Genomic DNA, 24,940 nt, shown 5'->3' with positions numbered 1-24,940 from the left:
TGGATAAAAAAAGACTCTTTTACCCATAACACAAGGATGGAAGGAACATAGGCAGGAGGAAGAGAGAGAGGAAGTGGTATTGTTTTCGTAGGCCATCTAGACTTGGGGCTTTATTATGTGCCTTCATCATTTGTTTGTTTTGTTTTGTTTTGTTTTGTTTTTTTGAGCCACACCCAGCAGTACTCAGGGGTTACTCCTGGCTATCTGCTCAGAAATAGCTCCTGGCAGGCACGGGGGACCATATGGGACACCGGGATTCGAACCAATCACCTTAGGTCATGTGTTGGCTGCTTGCAAGGCAAACGCCACTGTGCTATCTCTCCGGCCCCTCATCATTTGTTTTAAAGCATCACAACGAACACATTTATTTTCATTTTCATTTGTATACATGCAACAAATCCTAAAACTAACGGGAAAAAAGTCAAGTTTCATCTTATCTATCAGTTGGAATTGCTTGTGCCATCAGTTCTTTACACTGTAGTAATAATAATCAAAAGATAACTGACTTTGTATTTTTAACCTCTGCTGAAAACAAAAGTTTCACGTCAAAAATAAATGTACAGCACACAAAGGCACATGGTCTCCATGTCCGTAACAATCCAAGCACTCAATAAGTGAGTGCCAGAGGGTCTGGTTCCTGAACTCACCTCTGCAAAAGTCCATCAGAATGAGAACTTCCCAGACATCGCCACTACTCACATTGTTGATACTGGAGTCGATGTAACCCACAATATTTTTGTGCCCTGACAGGTCTCTCTGGAAAGAAGAAATGAGAAATCTATGATCAGTATTTTAGACATCAATAGCCAATCAGTTGCAATTGCACTGAGAGTTAAATACACCAAGTTGGCATGAAGAATGTTGAGAGGTAAAACTAGGAGGAGAGGTCAAGAGCAGGTTTCCAGAGGCCTCTGTGATTCATGATGGGATCATCAACAGTGAGTGTACAAGTGCATCAGACCACTACACCCTCCTGGACGAAGTTTTAGAGCCAAAAGCATGTTGGGTGCCTAATGGCTCTTCACAACCGTGTTTCATGTAAACTCAAAGCAAGGAGTCCCAGCTCCAAATAAGCTGAGATGGGGTAACAACAGTCACAGCATGAATTATTTCAATGTGTAAATTCTCAATTCAGAAAAGTGAAAGTAGCTTTCTAGGTTATGAAAGAGAACATAGGTGAATTCAACTTGCCTTCTAAATTATTCTTTTGTTTCTCTCCCTATAGGACATATCTGAAAAGGGTGTAAGTGTGTGAGTTAGAGAAAACAGACCCGACTTTCTCCACAGGAAAGCAAAGATGAGCCAGACAAGCTGGTGATGTCTGCCCACTTACCATTCATATATGATTATTAAAACTACAAAAGCAAGGGGCCAGAGAGGTGGCGCAGTGGTAAGGCATCTGCCTTGCCCGTGCTACCCTAGGATGGACCGCGACTTGATCCCCTGGTGTCCCATATGGTCCCCCAAGCCAGGAGCAATTTCTGAGCGCATAGCCAGGAGTAACCCCTAAGCATCACCAAGTGTGGCCCCAAAACCAAAAAAACAAACAAACAAACAAACAAAAAAAACTAAACAAAAACTACAAAAGCAAATCATAATATCTTAGAAGAAAAATAAAAGAGAAAAGAATGGGTCAGAGAGAAAGCAAAGGGATAAGATCTTGCCTTGCACATTGCCGACCCCAATTCCATCCCTCACATCTTATTAGGTATTGGTAGCTATTGTGAAGGAAGAGCTGGGAGCAAATGCTGAGAACTGCTGGGAGATAGGAAGAAAAAAGAAAAAAATGAAGGAGAGAAAAGGAGGAAGGTAGGAGGAGAGTGAATGAGGGAGAGGGAGGAGAAACTAGAGGAAGAAAAGAGGAGGAAGAAGAGAAGGAGGAGAAGGAGAAGAGGGAAGAGGAGAAGCTTCTAGAATTCTCAAATTTTATATTTCACATATCACCCAGATCTATGCATCTGAAAAAATAAGCTGTCTAAGCCAACCAACTGTGATGTGAAACTTGTCATGTTCCCAGCTCTCTGGTGGGAACAGCACATGAACTCTCAGGCTGCTTGTGGAATTCATTTAGTCAACAAATATTTACTGAGTACCTCCTATGTGTCAGGACACATTAGGCACTGGCAATGTCCTCACATCTCAAACCTCTGTAGTTACTTCAAAATCTACACAGGTAAATTCTGTAACAGTGGCCTTCAAGTTCAAGGCCATAAAGACTTAGGAGAAGAAAAGGCAATAAAACTGAGTAATAGAATTTTTGCACAAATCCAAGGCAATACTTTAGATGATGATGAATATCCTTTTTTTGGGGGGGGGGTCACACTCGGCAGCATTCAGGGGTTACACCTGGCTCTATGCTCAAAAATCGCTCCTGGCAGGCTTGGGGGACCATATGGGATGCTGGGATTCGAACCACCGTCCGTCTGAGCAAACGCCTTTCTTTCATGCTATTCCTCCGACCCCGATGATGAATATCTTAAGCCATACTCAAGGATCCACTCCAGGTCCTGGACTCAGAGTCCACTCCTGATGATACTTAGTGATCTGGGTGAGATGATTTAAAACTTAAGAGTCCTGCAGTGAAGGGAGCCATGAGAGCAACATCTGGTAGTTCTGGGAGTGCAATCAATGTTAGGAATTAAATGTCAGGCCATCACGCATATAAAGCATGTGCTCAAACCTTGAGCCAGTTCAACTGCTCCAACTGTATTTTTATGTTTAATTAATAAGCATGTTGATGCATATTTAATCTATATTCTTTTAATTTTAATATCTTATTTATACAATTTGATTACAAACATAATAGTAGTTGGGTGTCAGTCATATAAAACACACACCCCTTCACCAGTGCAACATTCCTATCACCAATGCCCCAAATCTCCCATCTCCCTACCCGCCCCCTGCCTGTACTTGAGACAGGCTTTCTACTTCCCTCATTTATTCACATTGTTATGTTAGTTGTCAGTATAGTAATTTCTCTAACTATACTCACCACTCTTTGTGGTGAGCTTCATATTGTGAACTGGACCTACCAGCCCTCATCTCTATTGTCTCTGAGAATTATTACAAAAATGTCATCTATTTTCTTAAAACCCATAGATGAGTCATACTACTCTGTGTCTATCTCTCTCCCTCAGACTTAATTTCACTCAGCATAATAGATTCCATGTATATCCAAGTACAGTAAAATTCCATGACTTATCTCTCCTGACGGCTGCTTAATAGTCCATTATGTATATGTTTAATTATGATGTTATATTATTTTAGTTTAAATCAATTGTCTTTTTTTTTTTCGTTTTAAGGAATTATGTGTGGATTATCACTGCCATGTAAATGACCCAGCTTCAGAGCTTCATGACTAATTTCAAAAGAGTTGCCAAGCCCAGATGATGAAACTCACAGGTACACCAGTCTTTGGGTTTGAAAACTCTGAAGTAGCCTTGGGGCTAATTCCTGGCAGTCACACCAACAATCCACAAGTTCCACCATAAAAATGTCCCAACTTCACAATTAATCTCTGAAGAGATGCTGAGCAGACAAAATTCCCAGGTATATCTGTTTGGGGACTGAAAACTCTGGTGTCATCTCATAGAGGAGATGGACAGCTTCTCTCCACACCACTCATGCTGTACTTTGGGAAGGGGTTGGGCCAAGATTGTCCCCATTTTACATTGGCCCTGGAGCACAAGGCTACAGATGCAGCTATATAACACTTCCCAATTCCACAATACTGACAGTCCAGTAGGAGCACAGCAAATTAGATAGGAATATAGCACAGAAGTCAACTAAGTCAAAAAACCTAAAAAAAAATTCAACTGGCAACTGTTGATTCAACTGCTCAGTAAATCCTCAATGACTTTAGTAAGCCATTTGTGAGATATAACAATTTTCACAAACATTCTTTTATTGAATAATTCTTTATAATCCACTTACCATTTTGGTGTAACAAACAATATAAAATAAATTGTTTTGTGACTGCCATTATTTTATGCAGTGGGAGGGAAACTGGGAGAATGGTGGCGGTAAGAACATGCTGGTGGTGGGATTGATGTTGGAATATTAAATACTGAAAACAACTGTTAAGTACAACTTTGGGTTTTCTTTTTGTTTATCTTGTTTAGGGATCACACCCACACAGGGCTTACTCCTAGCTCTGTATTCAGGGTTTACTCCTGGCAGAGTTTGGGGGCCCATAGAGTGCAGATGGGTTGGTTGTGTGCAGGGTAAATCACTCGTGTTCCCTTATGAACTACTCTGTAAACCAAAGTGTTTTCATAAAGCTTTAAAAATAAGTAGGTGGGTAGGTTAGAAAACAGGTGGTGATTTAATGGTTGCCAAAGAAAATGCAGCAGTTTGAATCACAAGAATCACCATCATACTAATTGGAGATTGGACTGTTTAAAGTAAGAGTGTAGGGGCCTTAGTGACAAGCACAGCAGGTAGGATGTTTGCCTTGCACATGGTCAATCCGGGTCCAATCCCCAGCATCCCATATGGTTCCCGAGACTGCAAAGAGTAATTCCTGAGTGCAGAACCTGAAGAAACCTCTGAGAGCTATCGGGTGTGGCCACAAAACAAAAGATAAAATAAAATGAAATGAAATGAAATAAAAATAAATTAATAGTGTAGGGCCAGGTGGTAAAACAATGGTCTTGCATGTTTTGCAAGACCTGGGTTTGATGGCAAGCAGAAAGAAAATAGAAATGGAAAATGTGTTCGGACTGGAGAAAAGGCAATTTGATCTGTTAAGATCTACTAGCTTGTTTTAATAGAAAGCAAGATCAGGACAGAACAATAGTACAGCAAGTAGGATACTTGTCTTGCATGCAACCAACCTAGGTTCAATCCCTGGCATCACATATTGTCCCATGAAGCTGGCCAGTATGACTAAGCACAGAGTTAGGAGTAATCTCTGAACATTGCCAGGTATGGCCCCCAAACAGAAAAAGGCTAGATCATCTTTGAAGTAGAAGGTAATGAGAAATAAGCTTGATGAGAGAAATAAGTCTTAAAGCAATTGCACTGGATAACAGACCAGAGAGATGACAAAGCAGAAAAGCAGCCTCTTGAGTTGCAAGTTTCTCCAAAATAGAAAATGATTGCAGTGCTTTAAAGTCCTATCCTTCCCTCTGCTTTTCAGTCTCATCAACTCTTGAAGGGCTGAAGCAGAAAGAACTGGAGAGGTTTTGAAAAGCAAATGAGCAGATCATAATCATATAAATGTCAAGAAGTGATAAAAAAGACTAATGATTCTTTTCTTTTTGAGCCACATCTGGCAGTGCTCATGGATAAACCCTGTTAGTACTTAGAGGACTACATTGTGTGTTGGGGACTGAATCATGGTTAGCCACATACATGGTGTACCTTAACCCCTATACTTATCTCCCAGGCTATTAAAACAGATGAAACTGCTGAGTTGGAACAAATAAATGGAATCAGAGATGACTGTACAAAGCAAATAAGTAGGGAAGTGAAAGACCAGTACTGGATGGATCCGCTTCTATGTGAATAATTATATCTTAAGTAAATATAAATAACTAACGCAGTTAAGTTGGCCAAAACTAACAAAACTCACTCCAAGACTTGGTGAAAATGGTAATAGTTGCCAGAGAGAAAAAAGAGAAAGGGAGGAGGAAGGAATGTTAGAGTGTCTTTCTGGTAGTGAAAGGGTACCAGAACTTTTGTGGCAGATGCCAAGAATCCTCTGAACAACCTGGAAATTCTGTGATACTGTTAACTATACTCTGAAAAAATAAATAAACTAATATTCCTACACTGAACCATTTGGAAAAGAATCAGCAAGGCTAGAGAAAAAAACAAAGAATGTACCAAAACACTTGGAGGAGAGTCACCAGAGGACCCAACCTCAGTACTGACTCCTGTAGCCATGACACATGTGTGCCATGGTACCCTGGTGCCATGGTTTGGCAGGGAGAATTTGGTGGGGCCATAACAATCAGGGCTCAGGGCTTAATCCTGATTCTGTGCTCAGAGATTACTCCTGATTTTTGGAAAAAGTTTTTGTGATCACCCTTTGGAGCTGGAAGGAAATGGGCCCCAAATCCTCTACCATTGATTTATTCCTTCAAGTGTGGGCCAAAGAGGGCTTAGCTATTAATAAGGGTGTTGCTCTCAGGTCAGCTACCATTGGGCTGCCAGGATTACTACAATGGTGCTGGGAGGAGTGTGATCATGTAGTGTAAGGAAATACAGCCGGGTCTTCTTCCCTATTGTTCTGGCCCTTTGAACTCTTTCTCTCTATCGTCCTCTTCAGGGGCTTAACATTCTCTACACTGGGGGGCTGGACCAATAGCACAGAGGTAGGGCCTTTGCATTGCATGCGCAAACTCAGAATGGACATCCCATATGGTCCTCCTGAGCCTATCAGGAGTGATTTCTGAGTGCATAGCCAGGGGTAACCCTGAGCATCACCGGGTGTGGCCCAAAAATAAAAAATAAAAAACAAACAAAAAAGCTCTACACTGAGCCCAATAAATAGTACAGTGACTAGGATGTTTACCTTGCAAACAGTCCATCCTGAGTTCAATCCCTGAGCATCTAACCTAGATTTCGTATTTTGTTCACACATTTCTAGAAAGTATCCTCATACAAAAAATAAAATCTAGAAACTGGATATATTGAACTCCACCAAATTTCCTATTCAGAAGCCTTCCCAAAAGAAAACATGATGCTGATATGACATGGCTAGTTCTTACTCAACCTCAGATTTATGGGATCCTTTATCAATTCATCCAACTAACTACAAAACAGCTTACATTCTAATCTTGCATTTTAAAGTAATAGGAATAATATTACAGAAGAATATTAGCTAATTTTTCTAATCCAATCCTCATCCCCTATCTTTCACCCTAATTTACCCCTGCTTTCTTCCTTCCTCTCATTCTTTCAATGTTTCTTTCCAAGCAAATTCAGACAATACATATTATGCAAATGCAAACCCTACTCCAATCCCCTACTCTTTCCTACAAACCATCATTTTCAATCTGTCTAGTTTCTTACTCCTGATCAATCCTGAAGTCTCTACTCTGCTTTAGCTCCCTTCTTTTCTGAGGATTTCATCAAAGACCAGGCAGCTCAAGCAGAGGATGGAATCCATTAGGGCCAAAAGATGTAAACATAGAACAGTCCACACATCCAGCGCCTGAGTTCTTGCTTGTCACAGTTCTTGCCTGCCTTCAGGCAAACTTCAAAAGCCACCTTCCAACTTGTCTATCAGAAACCAGAATTGCTTTGGATTCAACAGGCTACATGCCCCAGTGGTATCAGACAGGCAAATAATGTAGAGCATTCCAGAGTTTGGGCAGCAGAAACTCATCTTTCCTCTACTGGAAGTACAGAAGGAAATCTGCTTCTTTGATTACTAACATATGACAGCATATTATAAAGAAAGTCCAGTGCATTTTCCAATTCCTTTCTCAATTCTTTTAGTTTTGTTTTAGACTGTGCTTATAATACTGTTAATAGTAATGTATGAGGAATACAATGTTCTAACCTCACAGCCACCACCAGAGTGCCAGGCTCCCTCCATCACAATCCTTAAGTTCTTTGACCTCCTCCATCCAACATCTCAGCAAGCTCAGTTTACAGGGACTGTAACCACTGGCAACTTTTTATTACCTTACTATGTTTCCTTATATTCCGCATATGAGAGAGTTCATTACAAAGGGTGCTCAAAGCTTACTCCTGGCTCTGTATTCAGGGATCACTCTCAGTGGGGCTCACGGGACCATATGTAGTGTTAAGGATAAAAGCAAGTACTATACTTGCTCCACTATCTCTCTAGCCCCAACTAACATTAGATAAAAATATTCAATGAAGGTCTTTCAATAAATGGTGCGTTAAAGACCCCAAGAGATAACAAATTAAGATCACACTGAATCAACTAAATCCCCAGTGCTATATGGTATCAAACTTTAAGATGACAAAAATATATTTTTCATACATAATTTTTATTCATAGTCCTTTTCAGGAATGACTAGTCTAGTCTAGGAAGTTCCTAGCAAATGAATAGTAACCACTCATCCTATGTTTTGTTAATAATATCTTTATTTAAGCACCATGATTACAAACATATTTGTAGTTGAGTTCAGTTATTAAAAAGAACACACCCCTCCACTAGTGCAACTGTCCCACCAATGCCCGCCAACTCCCTCTTCCTCCACCCCTTGCCTGTATTCGAGACAGGCATTCTATTTCTCTCACTCATTACATTGTCATGACGGTTATTAGTGTAGTTATTTCTCTAACTGCACTCATCACTCTTTGTGGTAAGCTTTATATTGTGGGCTGATCCTTCTAGCCCTCATCTCCCCCCCCATCATCTTTATAGTCTCTGGATATTATTACAATGATGTATTTTATTTTTCTTAGATCCCATAGATGAGTGAGACTATTCTGTATCTATCTCACTCCCTCTAACTTATTTCACTCAGCATAATAGTTTCCATGTCCATCCGTGTATAGAAAAATTTCATGACTTCATCTCTCTGATGGCTGCCTTCTGCATGAAAGGCAAACGCCTTACATCCATGCTATCTCTCCGGCCCCATCTCCCCATTTTTTGATGGGGTTAAATGTTTTTTCTTAAGTTCTGTCAGTACTTTGTGTATCTTAGATATTAACCCCTTATCTGATGGGTACTGAGTGAATAGTTTCTCCCACTCTGTGGTGGCCTTTCTATCTAGTCACTATTTCCTTTGAGGAGCAGAAGCTTCTCAGCTTAATATAGTCCCATTTATCTGTTTCTACTTGTTTGCACAATGATGTTTCTTCCTTGAAGATGGATTTAGTGTCAATATCATGCAGAAGGTCATTGGTTCGAATCCCGGCGTCCCATATGGTCCCCTGAGGCTGCCAGGAGCAGCTGGGTGTGACCCAAAAACAAACAAACAAACAAAAAATGGGGAGAAGATATAAACATGTTCTTCTATATACTTTATGGTTTTCGGGTCTGATATCAAGGTCTGTTTGTTTGTTTGGGGGCCACACCTGGTAACGCTCAGTACTCCTGGCTATGTGTCCAGAAATCGCTCCTGGCTTTGGGGACCATATGGGATGCCAGGGATCTATCCCAGGCCAACCTCGAGCAAGGCAAATGCCCTACAGCTGCACCACCAACCGCTCCAGCCCCAATATCAAAGTCTTTAATCCATTTGAATTTGACCCTTATGCGTGGTGTTAGATTGAGATCCAAGTTCGCTTTTTTGCATATAGCTGACCAGTTGTCCCAGCACCACTTGTTGAAGAGGCTTTCCTTGCTCCATTTTGCTCCATGTTTCTTGACTCTTTATCAAAGGTTAATTGATTGTATGTCTGGGAACATTCTCTGAATACTCAAGTCTATTGCACTGAGGATCTATCTTTATTCCAATACTATGCTGTTTTAATGACTACTGCTTTGTTCATTTTATGTTAATAAAGGCAATTTACAAGAAACACCAGAATGAACATCTTATCATAAAAGGGAGTTGGGTGTAACTTCCAGTCATACCAGCCCTCAACTCCAGAGAAGGTAGAAGGTCTAGAAGTGGTCCTCAAACTATGGCCCGAAGGCCACATATTGTATTTGTATCTGTTTTGTTTCTTCATTGCAAAATAAGATATATACACTGTGCATAAGAATTCGTTCATAAGTTTTGTTTTTACTATAGTCAGACCCTCCAATGGTCTGAGGGACAGTGAACTGGCCCCGTTTAAAAAGTTTGAGGACCCCTAGAGAGGTTGCGTCTCAATTGTCAATAGGCAATTAATCAATTATGCTATGTAATAAAGGTCTCCAAAAAAGTCCAAGAGAGAGGGTCTGAGGACTTTTTGGACTGGAGACCTAATAGGTATGTAGGGAAAATAGTGTGATTGGGTAGAATGTGGAATATCCATAAATTTTCATATAATTTGTAATAAATTCGTATCTAGTAGTAAATTCATTTCCTGAGTTCCTTGTACTTCTCTAGCAAATGAATAAAACTGAGGAGAGTGTTCTGGGAATGCCTGACTGAGAGCCAACTGATTAGAGGCACAAATTATAGTATGGTTTTGCCAAGAGCCCCTGAAATCTGAATTGGGAACATGGGAACCTCCAATCTGTAGCTAGTGAGTCAGAAATCCAGGTGGCAGCTCAGGCCTATTGCCTGTCTCTGGACGTCTCTGGACAGTTTGGGGAAACTGTCATCTGTAGGCAGCCAAGTAGGAGGACCCTGGGCAATGAACTACACAGAACCTGTCCAGGAACTGTCACAGAGCCAGTCCCAGGTGGAGATGACTCAAACTATCAGCTAACAGCCAAAAAAGCTAGAACCTATCAGGAGATAGTTAAGCAGGAACAGGTCTGATAAGACCCAGAAAAAGATCATTAGAGATGAAAGCCCTTTTTTTCTAGACAAGATCCCAGCAAAGGCTTTTGGCAGCACAGTGAGCCCTAAGCTAAACAAAGGCAGTCTAGGAAAAACAACAACAAGGGCCTAAGCAATAGAACATCATGTAGGGTGTTTCTCTTGGATGTAGCCAACCCAGGTTTGATCCCCAGCATATCATATGGTCCCCCGAACATTGCCAGGTATGACCTCTGAGTACTGCCAGGTAAAAAAGAAAAAACACACATTTCTATCTCATTCAGTCTTCTCCTGAAATTCTTTTCTACAATAAAATTCAAGAAACTTGGAACCCAAGTGGAGGTTGGAATTGAATTCTTTGAAAAGCAGGAACTTCCTAGACCTAGGAACCACAGCTCCTGGGACAGAGACCAGCAGCACCTCCAGCAGGCTCAGGGGTATTTTACAGCTGTCTTAAGCAAGGCTAGTAGGATCTGATCAACTGTAGTAAAAGATGAGCAGATGTATTGATCCCAACTTCCCTCAGTGCTCAGTTCTCGGAAACAATCTGATGCTCTCTCAAAATGGAAAGTGCAAGAATGGAGCTGAGTTTCTGGACACCCAGCAAGTGTCTGAGAATTGTGCAGTATGAAAGAAAAATACCCACAGACCCAAATTAGAAACTGAAGTACAGAATGCCTGTCTTATATAAAAATGAACTAAAAGTGTATGGCAGGCTTAAGTGTAAGATATGCAACTACAAAACTTCTCAAAAATTAGGGGAAAAAGATCTTCAGAATCAAACATTAGGGAAGGAATTCTTACAACTGCCACCAAAAATAAGGTCAAATTAAATACTCAAATGAAAACAGCTGTACAGGAAAGGCCTGATCAGTCATCACAGTCCACTGGGAGCTTCAGCAGGAAGAGTGAGTTCTTAAATAATCCTCTGAAAGCTAATACTAATATAACTAACATATTGCCAAAAACTTACTGCCATTTTGGAAGAGGGGAGGTTAAGAACAATGTGAGTATCAGAGGTGAAGAGCATTCAAGGAAGAAAAACTGAAACATTAATTTCCATAGTATATAATGTTTAACAAGGAGAAAATGATCAAGAACTAGAAATACCAGCATGTTACTTAGAAATACATCAAATGAATATATCAAACATGTCAAATGAATCAACTAAAAATTATTACTTCTGGGGTTGCTTAGGAAATAGCACAAGAGATCATACTCAGGGAATTACTTGACATTTTTCTAACAAGCTCCACTCACTATTTGAGTATGTAAGTGAAAAAAGAAAAAGAAAAAAAAATAACACAACACACCCCAAAAACCTGTCTCCCAATTAGTGCACGGTGAACTTGAAGCCATCTAATTTAATGTCCAATCAGTTTCATTCACATGTGAGCTCCAAGGGTTGTCTTTTTTTTTTTTTTTTTTTTTTTTGGTCACACCCAGCAGCACTCAGGGGTTACTCTATGCTCTACTCTATGCTCAGAAATTGCTTCTGGCAGGCTCGGGGGAACATATGGGATGCTGGGGTTCAAACCACCATCCTTCTGCATGCAAGACAAATGCCCTACTTCATGCTATCTCTCCAGCCCCTCCAAGGGTTGTCTTAGTTCACCTAATCCCATGCCCACCTACCATAAAGTGAGCAAAGCTTCTGTTTGTGATCTAATTAGTGAGTGGGGCTGCCTTTACCACCGGAAAGTGAATGTCCTAGGCAATTCAGGAATATGAATCAGCAGAAGCAAAGACAGGAAATGAAGTTAAACACTGGGCATAAAAGGGAGAAGCTGTCATAAGAAATATCCAGAAAAACCCTTGGGTGAATAGACAGTGTTGTTAAGTCTATGCCATATGACAGGAGTGGGAGGACACTATCTCACTGCAGACAGATTCACATGACCATGACTAGATGCACAGGAGTCCGGGGGTTTTGTGGCTACAATACTTTTTCCTATTTATTTATTTATTTATTGGTTTTTGGGCCACACCCGGTAACGCTCAGGGGTTACTCCTGGCTATGCGCTCAGAAGTTGCTCCTGGCTTGGGGGACCATATGGGACGCCGGGGGATCAAACCGTGGTCCATCCAAGGCTAGCGCAGGCAAGGCAGGCACCTTATCTCTAGCGCCACCGCCTGGCCACTTTCCTATTTATTTTTATTATAAAAAATAAATTTATAAGATTTACAATATTGTTCATGATAAGGTGTTGTGCAGACATCATTCTAATAACACACCCTCAACCTCCATTAGTGTCCTCTTCCCACCACCAATGTCACGAAGACTTTCCCCTCCTTGTACACAACCCAAGCAAGCTGAGTTCTACAGACCAACTCCCATTCCTGTTGCCTTTGGTCATTTGTTGCTCCCTTACTACTTTTCTTTATATCCCACATATGCAGAAGTTCATTCGTCTGTCCCTTTTCTTCTCGCTTTACTCAGGATGACACTCTCCAGATCCACCCATCTAGCAACAAACTGAATGATTTAGTTTTTCTTATAGCCACATAGTAATATTGTGTGTGTGTATGTATATATATATATATATCACAGATTCTTTATCCAGTCATCTTCCTGGACACTTGAGTTGTTTCCAGGCCTTGGCTATTGTGAATAGTGCTGCAATGAATATAGAAGCGTGTCTTTTCAAAATTGTATTATTGGGACCTTGAGACAGATGTCAAAACGTGGAATTGCTGGGTTGCATGGAAACTCAAATCTTAGTGTTGTTTTTGTTTTATTTAAGCACTGTGATTTGCAATGCTGTTCATTATTACAGTGTGTCCACCATTGAATGTTCCTCGCCAATCAATGTGACCTCCACCACTAGTCCCAATTTCCACCACCACCCTGCTACCTATCCTGCCCCGTAGCAGGCACAAAATAATCTAGTTTATATTGCATTTGTTACAACAAATGGCTAATAGAATTATCAAAAAAATACTTAAAGTAAAAGAAAGTTTGTAAAAATTGTTATATCTCACAATGGGTTTATTAAAGTTATTGAGGGTTTACTGGACTGTTTGTTGCAAGCTGGACCTACTGTTTTTTTGTTTTTATTTACTGTGTTTCATTGATTTGTTTCTATGCTACTTTTTTCCATCTAATTTAATGTCCTCCTATTGGGCTATCAGTATTGTGGAATCTGGAGGTGTTATGTGGCTATATTTATGGCCGTGTGCTCCAGGAGCTTCCAGACTGGGAACAGTTCTTGGCCTGGCCCCCTCCAGAGGGGGACTCAGTTTTCTGCCTTATGTTTCAATGACCACTGTACCCATGTTTCAATGGACTTATTCCTCACATCTAAAATCAGTTAAGCTGTGAAGCAGGGCTGTTGTTTACATGGCAGCAATGGTAGGGTGGCATTTCTTATTTTTTTGATAAGTGTCCATTTGTTTATAAACAACTTGAACCAATCAACATTCCTGTCAGCAATGTTGACTAAGGATTCCTTTTCTCTAAAATCCACACCACCAGTTATTTTCATTCTATTTTATGTGTCTTTATGTGTCTCACTGCTATTAAGTGGTAACTATTTGTTTTGAGTTGCATTTTCCCGATGATAAGCTATGAAGGGCATTATTTTATGGTTTTTTGTTTTTTTTTACTGGCTATTAGTATGTCTTCTTTAAGGAAGTTTCTATTAGTGTTCTCTCCCCATTTTGGAATGCAGTTGTTCTCTGGCTGTTAAATTTTATAAATGTTTTATAATCTCAGATAATAACTGTCAAATGAATGATGAATAATTTCTTCTAGTCTGTGTAGTACCTTTTTATTTCAGTTATTGTTTCTATTGTGATACAGAAGCTTCTTAGTCTGATGTAGTCACTTTTATTTCTTTGCTTCCATTTATTTGGCCAATGGCACTGAGTCATTAAACTCTAAATCCAATGTTATGGAGGGTTCTGCCTATGTTTTTCTCAATACAATTTATGGACTCAAGGCCTTTAATCCATTTTGAACTAATTTTTGTGATTGGTGTGAGACAGGACTGTGCTCATTATTTTTTACAATATTTTTGACATTTTTGGGACAGATTTCCCATCATGACTTATTAAAGAAGCTTTCCTGTTCCATTTTATACTCTTTGCTTCATTGTTGAAGATCTGCTGTCCACATAACTGAAGATCTATCTTTACGTTCTCAAATCTATTCCAATTGTCTGAATCTGTCTTTTAGTTCCCCAGTAACACAGTGTTTTATTTACTCTAACCTTATAAAGTAAATTAAAATTGAGGAAGGAGAAGCCTTTCATTTTGTTTTTCCCTAGGATAGCTCTGGTTATTTGGGAAGTGATTTAATACTCCATATAAATTTCAACAGCATTTGTTCTATGTCTCTTAGACATTTGTTCTTATGTCTCATGGGGGATCATATGGGATGCTGGGGTTTGATCCACCGCTTGTCCTGGATCAGTTGCGTGCAAGGCAAATGCCCTACTGCTATGCTATCTTTTCGGCCCTAGAATAGTCTCCCATCCAAATACTAACCAGACCAGACCCTGCTTAGCTTTCTGAGATCAGACAAGAATGGGAACATTCAGGGTGGTATGGCCATACGATAAAAATTCTTAGTAAAAATGCAATAGAATGACTTTTCTCAGTATAATTCAGCCAGGAGCTGAAGCCTGAATGTAGGGGAAGAGAGCAGATAAAACCACTTGACATCCACAGTGTTACGCCCCCTTTATTGCACAGACATACCACATAGTATGAGCTATCAGGTTAACAAACTTTCACCTTTCACCATCACATATAGAGCTTTCGTTTAAGACTATTTGATCGCTGCTACGACTTTTTTTTATATTAATGAAACATTATTTAAAGATATTATTTTCCAAAAACCAAAAAAAAAAAAAAAAAAAAAAAGGGCCCGGAGAGATAGCACAGCGGCGTTTGCCTTGCAAGCAGCCGATCCAGGACCAAAGGTGGTTGGTTCGAATCCCGGTGTCCCATATGGTCCCCCGTGCCTGCCAGGAGCTATTTCTGAGCAGACAGCCAGGAGTAACCCCTGAGCACTGCCGGGTGTGGCCCAAAAACCAAAAAAAAAAAAAAAAAAAATATATATATATATTATTTTATTTTCTGATGTAAAAAAAGAGTTAGGTAAATGTGTTTAACCAGCTGTGGACCTGTATTTTAAATATACATTAGCCATGCAAGTTGGTTGTTCCCAGCCACCATCTCCTGACAGCTTCTCGTGTTGCATTTATTCAATATTTTAGTACACCACTTGCTTTAGAATTATTTCTTGTTTTCCTTATCTAAACACTATGTGTGTCGGGGCTGGAGAGATAGCACAGTGGTGTGGCTTTTGCCTTGCATGTGGCCAACTCCAGAAGGATCCGGTTCAATTTCTGGCATCCCCTATAGTGTCACAGCCAGTTAGACGTGATTTCTGAGTGCAGAGCCAGGAGTAACCTCTGAGTACTGCTGAGTGTGATCCAAAACCAATCAACAAATTAATAAATAAGTAAAATTAAAAAAAAAATTTTTTTTGGCCACACCTGGTGATGCTTAGGGGCTACTAGGGATCAAATCACAGTCCTTCCTAGACTAGTGCGCACAAGGCAGACACTTTACTGCTTGCACCACCACTCTGGCCCCAAGTTTCAAATTTTTTAAATATAAAAAAAAAATAAAAGCTATGTGTGTCTTATGGTCAGGCGCATCTTAATAGCGCAAAAATATGTTAGTTTGCTCTAAAAATTTAATACACTACCCATCTCTTCTTCAGTCATGATCAACTTTTTGTTTTGTTTTGTTTTGTTTTGGGATCATACCTGGTGGTGCTCAGGGGATTTGCCTGGCTTTGCACTCAGAAATCACTCCTAGCAGACTTGGGACCATACAGGATGCCGGGGATCCAACCTCGGTCTGTCCAGGTTGGCTGTGTGCAAGGGTGTTTACCCTACTACTGTGCTATCACTCCAGCCCCAACATAATCAACTCTTAAGTATAATCTTATTTCTTTTTGAAATTACTCATTAACTTAAAAAGAAAACTGGCTTGAAAAAAAAAAAAAAAGAAGAAGAAGAAACTGGCTAGCCTGTCTGGAGTACAGGTGGGGGTGGGGTGGGCTGGAGGGAGATTTGGGACATTGGTGGTGGGAATGTTGCACTGGTGAAGGGGGGTGTTCTTTACATGACTGAAACCTAATCACAATCATTTATGTAATCAAGATGTTCAAATAAAGAAGGAAAAATAATAATAAAAAAAAGAACTTGTGATCTAAAAAAAATAACAAAACTGGCTTGTTTTTGTACCATGCCAGTGGTATTCCTGGCTGTGTTCGCGGGTTCTGCTTGTGGCGCATTATGTGGTGATGGAATTCAAACTGGGTGCTGGTCAAATGCAAACCAAGCATGTAATACCCTGTACTGTCACTCAAACCCCTAAAACTTTATCCATACATATTTCAGCACGTTTCTAAATTGCAGAAACTATTAAAATAACCTTAATCTTGAAACCTAAATTACCATACTTCTAAGGATTCAAGTTATAATTAATATGTAATAAAACATACAGATCTTAAAATGTTAAGATTCGTCTTGGTTTTGTGCTTAGAAGTTGCTTCCAGCAGTGTTCAGGGCAACATGCAGGGCTGGGGACTGAACCTGGACCTCCTGTATGCAAAGCATGTGCTCCATCTTCTGAGCTTTCTTTTCAGTCCTGAATTGGATTCTGAAATTATATAGTCACTACCCACAAAGTTATTACAAGTCTCCTTTTTAGTTTCCACACTCAGATAACTATTTTTTGCAGCAACCTGCAGGTAGCAGGTTGATCTAATTTTTCTTTTTTGAGGGAGCCACACCCAGAGGTGCTCAGGGGTTACTCCTGGCTCTGCCCTTAGGAACCACTCCTGGAGGACTCGGGACTATATGGGATGCCAGGGACTAGAATCTAGGCCAGCTGTGTATAAGGTAAATGCCCTATTTACTCTGGTGATCTGGTCTTTGTTTTAAAGGGGCACTCCTGGCAATGCTCTGAACCCCAGCAAAAACTCCAGTCCTCTGAACTATCTCCCTGCTCTAATAAGTATATTCTGAGTTCTGTTGTCACAGATCATACTTACCTGTTACTGGACTTTTATAAATGATTTGTACCCCCAACCTCACTTTAAACAAGTCTGAAGAACAGTCTTACCATGATCTGGATTTCCCGCTTGCACACCTGGAGATCATGCTCATTGTTGACAAACATGCGTTTCAAGGCACATTTCATTCCATTGCTGGTCCTCACCAGAAATACGATAGCAAATCCACCTGCAGAAGAAGCACATAAACCAGCTCTTTTAAATTAGGTTCAGAAAGTCAACCATATGACTAAGATGGCTGCAGGTTGCTACTGTCATTGTCAATGGTCCAGATGTCATCATCAGCCAGTCACTGGGCTGGGCTGGAGTAGAAAGCAATCTTAGATTCTGAAATTCAAAGCACTTATAGACCCTGAGGGGCAAGAGTAGAAAAACTATCTCTACACAAATTATCTCAGGAAAAAAGAAGAATATTAATTGCCTGGCAAGGAACCTAGAGAGACAAAGAGACAGTGGTTAGGAGGATCAACTCCACCTCAATCACTGTCTGATGTACTTCCAGCTCTTGCTGAATTCTTCCTACAAGAAGTCCTGCAAAGCCAGGTGTTATATTCCCTGTTCAGAGAGTAATTGTGAGCTGAAGGAACAGAGGCTCAAGGAGATTAGATTCCACCAATAACTTTAATTGTAGGTCCAAACTTTAAACAGACAAACCTGGAAATTACTTCAATAATTGTTCTAAGAATAGTTGTAATTAATTTTTTAAATCTCCACCTCTTCCTTTTATCTTAGCCATTCCTACTTACCCCCATCTCCCAATTTAAATCCAATAATTAGACCTCATGGACTCCTTTCTGCCTTCTTTACCTTATTGGTTGTTATGAAGACACAAGAAACATAGATATGAAAATGCCTCTCTGAACAGAATACATGCATGACTCCATTATCAGGCAGACTTTTTAAGGTTCAAGCTAATGTCCTTCTGTAAAAAGGCAGTTCATGATTCAGTAAAAGAATTTCTATAATTCTTTTTTTGTTTGTTTTTGTTTTTTGGGCCACACCCATTTGATGCTCAGGGGTTGTTCCTGGCTAAGCACTCGGAAATTGCCCCTGGCGTGGGGGGGCCATATGGGATGCCAGGGGATAGAACCACAGCCCGTCCTACGCTAGCGCTTGCAAGGTAGACACCTTACCTCTAGCGCCACCTCGCCGGCCCCTGAATTTCTATAATTCTAACAGAAATTCTTTAACAGCTCTGGATTTGTTATACCATAAATGCTCCAAAAAATATCTTAGAATTCCTAATCTTGCCCTTCTTGCTCACTCTAGGAGATATTCAGTGGCACTGTTAATGAGGGTTACAAAGATAAGTGGTTTGGCACAAAATTGAAGGCTTTAGAACAAGCAGCATTCATATCTGATACTTAGACATCTGCCTCTGTGTACACCTGCACATCTAAAATTATACTGTCCTGGATACTGACTTCGTGTGGCAACAACAACAACAACAAATTGCTGGGTATTCTTCAGCTGGACAGAGGAAAACACAGAGGAGAATCATTAATGCATGGCTGGAGTTGATATTATTGCACCATATGGAGGCTAGCAGCCATATACAAAACGGACAGAGGTAGCCCAATAAGCAGAGGATTCTGGCCTTTTCTGAAAATTAAGACTTGGTTTAGTCCTTTATAAACCTTTAAGCCCAAGGGTACTTGTCAGAACTTGTCAATCTCTTGCATCTCTGCTATAATTATCCCTTTCCAAGCAGGTTTCTATTTCCTCTAACCAACAAGGTCTTAATCATAAAGCACTATTACATGCTTCCACTAAAACAATTCTGTTGTAAGAAATCTTTATGGTCTCAAAATATCCCAAATCTTTGTTTTAATGATTTATGAGATTCTATATATTTCCAGTCACTGTGCTGCTCAGTATTCATATAAGCAACTAAATGCCCCCAATATTTAATTTTAACTATCTCGTCAACTTCAGTATCTCACTTACAACTCACTCTTTTTTTGTTTGTTTTTGGGTCACACCCAGTGGCTCTCAGGGGTTACTCCTGGCTCTGCACTCAGAAATAACTTTTTTTTTTTTTTTTTTGGTTTTTGGGTCACACCTGCCAGCACTCAGAGATTACTCTTGGCTCTATCCTCAGAAATCACTCCTGGCAGGCTCGGGGGACCATATGGGGTGCCGGGATTCGAACCAATGACCTTCTACATGAAAGGCAAACACTTTACCTCCATGCTATCTCTCCGGCCCCCAGGAATAGCTCTTGGCAGGCTCCGGAGACCATATGGGATGCTGAAATTCGAACCACAGATCAACTGCATGCAAGGCAAACACCCTCCTGCTGTGTATCTCTATGGCTCTCCCTCTAATTTTTTTTTCTTTTGGTTTTGAGGTCACACTTGGTGGCTCGGGGGACCACATGAGATGTCAGGGATCAAATCTGGACTGGCATGTCAAGGTAAATGCCCTACCCACTGTACTATTGCTCTGGCCCACAACTTCCATTTTCTTGTAATATAGTAAAGCTAATTATAATGTTCAGTTATCAGTTTTAACTCTAAAATTCTGAACATTTACTATAATATTTTTATACTAGCATACACTGATAAGCAGAAACCTTATCATATACATAATTATAAGATGCCTGTTTTTCAAACTTTAGTTTATAGGTAATCAGTGTTTCTTATCATATACGTTCAATAAAGTATCATTTATCTTAATTTTCTTTCCTCAAATGGCTAAAACTACAATATTTTGTTCTTCCTTAAATAAGACACCATAGTATAAATGGTAAGATTTCTGTATATACTGATCACTGGTCCATGTATTCATTTTATAAATATTCTAAATTTTCTAAAAATCACAACACTACAGAATCTACAACAGCAGTGCTCCCCAAAAGAGCATGTTTTCGACAAAAGTGCAAAATCTGGGGACGAAGTGATAGCACAGTGGTAGGGTATTTACCTTGCATACAGACGACCTGGGACACACCTGGGTTTGATCCCCAGAATCCCATATGGTCCCCAGTACCTACCAGGAGCAATTTCTGAATGAAGAGCAAAGAGTAGCACCTGAACCTCAAAACAAAAACAAACAAACAAGTGCAGAATCCAAGCACTTCATACTAGAGGTGAAGAACTGAGCTAGGAGTCGGGCATCACTTGTCTTCCTGTTGGAAAAATAAGTGCTTTCCTTACCCCTCACATAGAGAAAAACTGTGCAAGAGAAAACTGTGTCCTCTGGACAACAAGGAGATAGCTGTTGGCAGGACAGATGCAACTTCCCCAGAAAAAATGTCTGTCTCCTTGTGTTGTGGACAAGGCACCTAAAAAAAAAAAAGCTAGGTGGCCTGGCAACAGGTGGCTGTTGTGGTAGTTTGAGACATCTGCCACCAGAGGGGAGCAGAGCCTTTCTCACCAGGTAACAAGCTGACCTTCCAATCCTGGACTGAAGAAATGGGTCAGAGGCCTCCTACTTCATGCTGGCAAGCACAAGTGGATAAAAAGAATCAGCCCAGATTCTAAAGGCCTATGATCACCATAAATCTAAAGGCGAATCAGTGAGTCACTGGGCCTGAAGAGGGCAGACATGCTTTATTAAACATGCATGACAAAGAGAAGCACTGTTTGCAGGTAAAAAACTCTTCAATTTGGTGTCCCTGATCAAGAGATCAAAATCAAAGCCTGGATAGACTTGTCTTCTTAAAGATGTTGGCTACTAATCCTATATAGCTGAACAAATGGAGATAGAAACTTCTGGGTTAGGATGGAGATGGGAGATTGCACTCTGCAAGACACAGGCTGGAGTATCGCTGACCATATAAATGGAGAAGAGTCTAAGTCACAACTAACCAAGATGCAAGCAACTATAAAATGACTGCATTTAGCTACACAATCCTTGCAGTTGTAGTAAACTCTTTTGCAGAAATGTGCAGTGCGACCATTATGATACTTTCTTTATAAACAGCAGATATTACTTTTTTTAAAAAGAGGGTAAGTTGCTTGTACAGTGGCGAGAATTATTGTGTGAACTATGCTAAATAGTGATGCTTCTTACAAATCAGAATGCCTACCAACATTTTGATTAAATAAAAAGCTAAAGCTGGAGCTGGAGCGATAGCACAGCAGTAGGGCGTTTGCCTTGCATGCGGCCCACCCGGGACAGACCTGGGTTCTACTCCCACCATTCCATATGGTCCCCTGAGCCTGCTGGGAGCAATTTCTGAGTACAGAGCCAGGAGTAACCCTTGAGTACCGCTAGGTGTGGCAAAAATAAGTAAAATAAATAAATAAATAAATAAATAAATAAATAAATAAATAAATAAATAAAAAAACTAAAGACATCTATATCTATACTGGATGTTTCCAAACTTTATTTGACCTATATATCCCTTGTCAGAAAGTAAAAAAAATTACTCGATGCAAACTGAAAAATCTACCTTCTTTAAGCAAACAGAAAATACATCCAAGGCTAATAATAACTCCTCTGAATTGTTCTAGAGCAGTGATGGCTAATCTTTTTTGAGCCTGAGTGTCCAAACTGCGGCACAATGCCCGGTCCTCCCAATGGCTCTATTTTACAGGGCACTGCACACTGCACTGTTTAACATTAATTCTGAAAAAGAGGCCATGGGGAAAAATGGCGAGGAAGATACCTTCAAGGAAGAGAAAAAATTACTTTAAAAAATAAAAAACAGGGGCCGGAGAGATAGCATGGAGGTAAGGTGTTTGCCTTGCATGCAGGACGGTGCCTTGCATGCAGGACGGTGGTTCGAATCACGGCATCCCATAAGGTCCCTCAAGCCTGCCAGGAGCAATTTCTGAGCATGGAGCCAGGAGTAACCCCTGAGCACTGCCAAGTGTGATCCAAAAAAACAAAAATAAAATAAAAAAATAAAATAAAAAAATAAAATAAAATAAAATAAAGTAAACTTTTTTTTTCGGGGGTGGAGTGTCACACCAGCTGCACTCAGGGTTAATCCTGGCTCTGTGCTCAGAAATCGCTCCTGGCAGGCTTGGGGGACCACATGGGATTCAAACCACTGTCCATGCTGGATCTACCTACTGCTGTGCTATCTCTCTGGCCCCTAATGGAAACTTTTTTTTGGGGGGGGGGGGGTGTCACACCCGGCAGCGCTCAGGGGTTACTCCTGGCTCTACGCTCAGAAATCGCTCCTGGCAGGCTCGGGGGACCACATGGGATGCCGGGATTTGAATCACTTCCTTCTGCATGCAAGGTAAACACCCTACCTCCATGCGATTTCTCCAGCCCCTAATGGAAACTATTTTTAAAGAAAAAGAAAAATAATCTGTGGCTTTAAGTTGTTTTTCCGTTCATTTGTTTGTTTTATATGGTCCTATCACTGTGAGTCATACAATGAAACTTAAGCCACACATACAAATGCAGGCAGGCAGTTTGTGTGAAGGGCCAGGTCTGTGCAAGTCTTGCATCTTCTGGACAGAGGGACACAGCTGAGGGTGACATTACCTTAGAGCACAGCAGGCCAACTCCAGCCTGAGCTCAGGGAAGCACCTCTCCCAGAACCTGTCCTCTCATTGATCAAGGCCAAGAGACACCCTGCACCCCCCTTTACCATCTGGGGGAGGATTAAATGACGGGCACAAAACCTAGCAACACAAGGAAGGTGTGATGCATGTGGGTGTTCCCTGCTGCCCCTCCCCCACAAGAGCCCTGCGCTTTTAAAACATACCTGACAGCATCAAGTTCTGGATCTGGACTAACTTTCTGAGGTCAAAGACACAAACCCAGTATCTATTGTAAGAGCCAGGTAGATCACCTCAAGGAGAGAATTGGTTCAGATGTAACAAAAAATATAAGACGGGTGCTGATGACACATATTCACTAATGAGAAGCTTGTGGGGAAGGTTGGGGACCAGAAAGTAAGAACCCCAATTCACAGGCCAACTACTGCTCAACTCAGTTCTAATTACCGAGGAACAAGCTGCTGAGTTTTCCCTTTTCAGAGTAAAGCTGAATTAAAAATAAAAATAATAATAATAATAATAATAATAATAATAATTGGCAAGGACAATAACCAGGGTTACTCCTGGCTCTGCACTCAAGAATTACTCCTGACAATACTTGGGGGAATCAAATGATACACTGGTGATGGAACCTGGGTTGACCAAGTGCAATGCAAAGATATATACTGCTCCAGCCCTGATGCTGAATTTTCAAGTGAAATCTTCTCAGTATTAAATCCAGACAGCCTCTCCTGCCTCCCCCCTCAAAAAAATAAAAAACAACCTTTAAAAATGTCTTAATTTCTGTACAAGTTCAAGAAACCCATTTCTAGGCTAAGGATGAACCAAGCAGCTCCATTCCAGTCTTTATTTGATTTCTGTTGATATTACTGTCTCCGCTTGAGCATCTAGGAAACTGAGGCATAGAAGAGTACCTATGTGGCATCTCAAGTACTGCCATGTGGGCAGGACCAGGGCTAGCATCTGCCAGGTCAACTCAAGACCACCCTACAGTCCATCCTCTCTTGCCACGATCTGTCCCTTCAAAGGCAACTGCCATGTAAGGGCATCTCCATAACCAACCAAGGAGAAGAGAGAGGGCAACTGGCACAGACAAAATCCTGGTGGTAAAGCTAACACATACCGGGCAGAGAGGGCAAGCCCTCTTCCTGAGGCACTACTTCCTGTAGGAACTAACCATCGGCCTTATTTTACAAGGCTGGTGAGCTCCCAGAGAAAGAAGACCAAGATTGATGACAAACACCCACCTAGGGTTCATATACAGCAAAGGCAGCTTTGCCAAAGGTTTCTGAAGGAACAAAAACTTCCAAAACTCTAGAACAGATGGCAGGGAGCACAACAAAGATTTCACAGGAAAAAAAAAAAAAAAAGGTCAATCTGAAGCATTTGTCAACATTAATTTCAGTGGGGATTTGGGGTTTGTTTTTTTAACGTCAATCGCCCCTCACTTGCTCAAATTAAAAATCATCATGTGCTAATTCCTTCTGGGGAACATGCCGAAGCAGTCCTTTCCCTAGGCAGAAAGAACACCCAGATTTGAGGGGAGGGGAGGAGTGACTTGAGGTCTTCAGCTTCCCACTTTCCCATTGGGAGCTGTGAGCACAAACTCTATCAGTGGCAAAAACATTAACAGAACCTAGAGCCTGGGATGGATATGGGGCAGAAGAGGAAGGACTGGAGAGGCCTGGGAGGAGGACTGATAATTGGTTCTTCTTTCCCAGAACAACTGGTGGGTCATCTGACTCTCTAGGCGGGATTGGCAAGAGTGTTCCTCAAAAGACATATCCATGTACCTGGATGTACCCCCACACCAACAATGAGAATAACTATACCCAGAACAGGAGGAGCACATGGGTCGGTCTGGCCTACCTCTGTCTCCAGGACCACTGCCCCAGTATTGTGACTATTGGGAATGAAGGATGGGGGTTTCGGGTTTGGTGGTGGGGCTCCCTGGCACAGAGAAAGCCCAGTAGACAGGTATCTATAGACTCAATCTCTGCTCCCTAAGATCCATGACACAACTCTCCCAG

At 40.9% G+C, this 24,940-nt stretch overlaps 1 protein-coding gene across 1 annotated transcript in view; it reads right to left on the bottom strand.

Moving 5' to 3' along the window:
• Positions 1-24,940, bottom strand: part of AAK1 (AP2 associated kinase 1) — a 186,188-nt gene that overhangs the window by 73,911 nt on the left and 87,337 nt on the right. Inside the window, 2 exon segments of the mRNA XM_049785043.1 lie at positions 648-756; positions 17,496-17,614. Of these exon segments, the coding sequence (XP_049641000.1) occupies positions 648-756; positions 17,496-17,614 (228 nt within the window).

Source organism: Suncus etruscus, chromosome 12 (assembly GCF_024139225.1).
Source record: "Suncus etruscus isolate mSunEtr1 chromosome 12, mSunEtr1.pri.cur, whole genome shotgun sequence".
Lineage (NCBI taxonomy): Eukaryota > Metazoa > Chordata > Mammalia > Eulipotyphla > Soricidae > Suncus > Suncus etruscus.
This window is presented reverse-complemented; position numbering and strand designations above follow the sequence as displayed.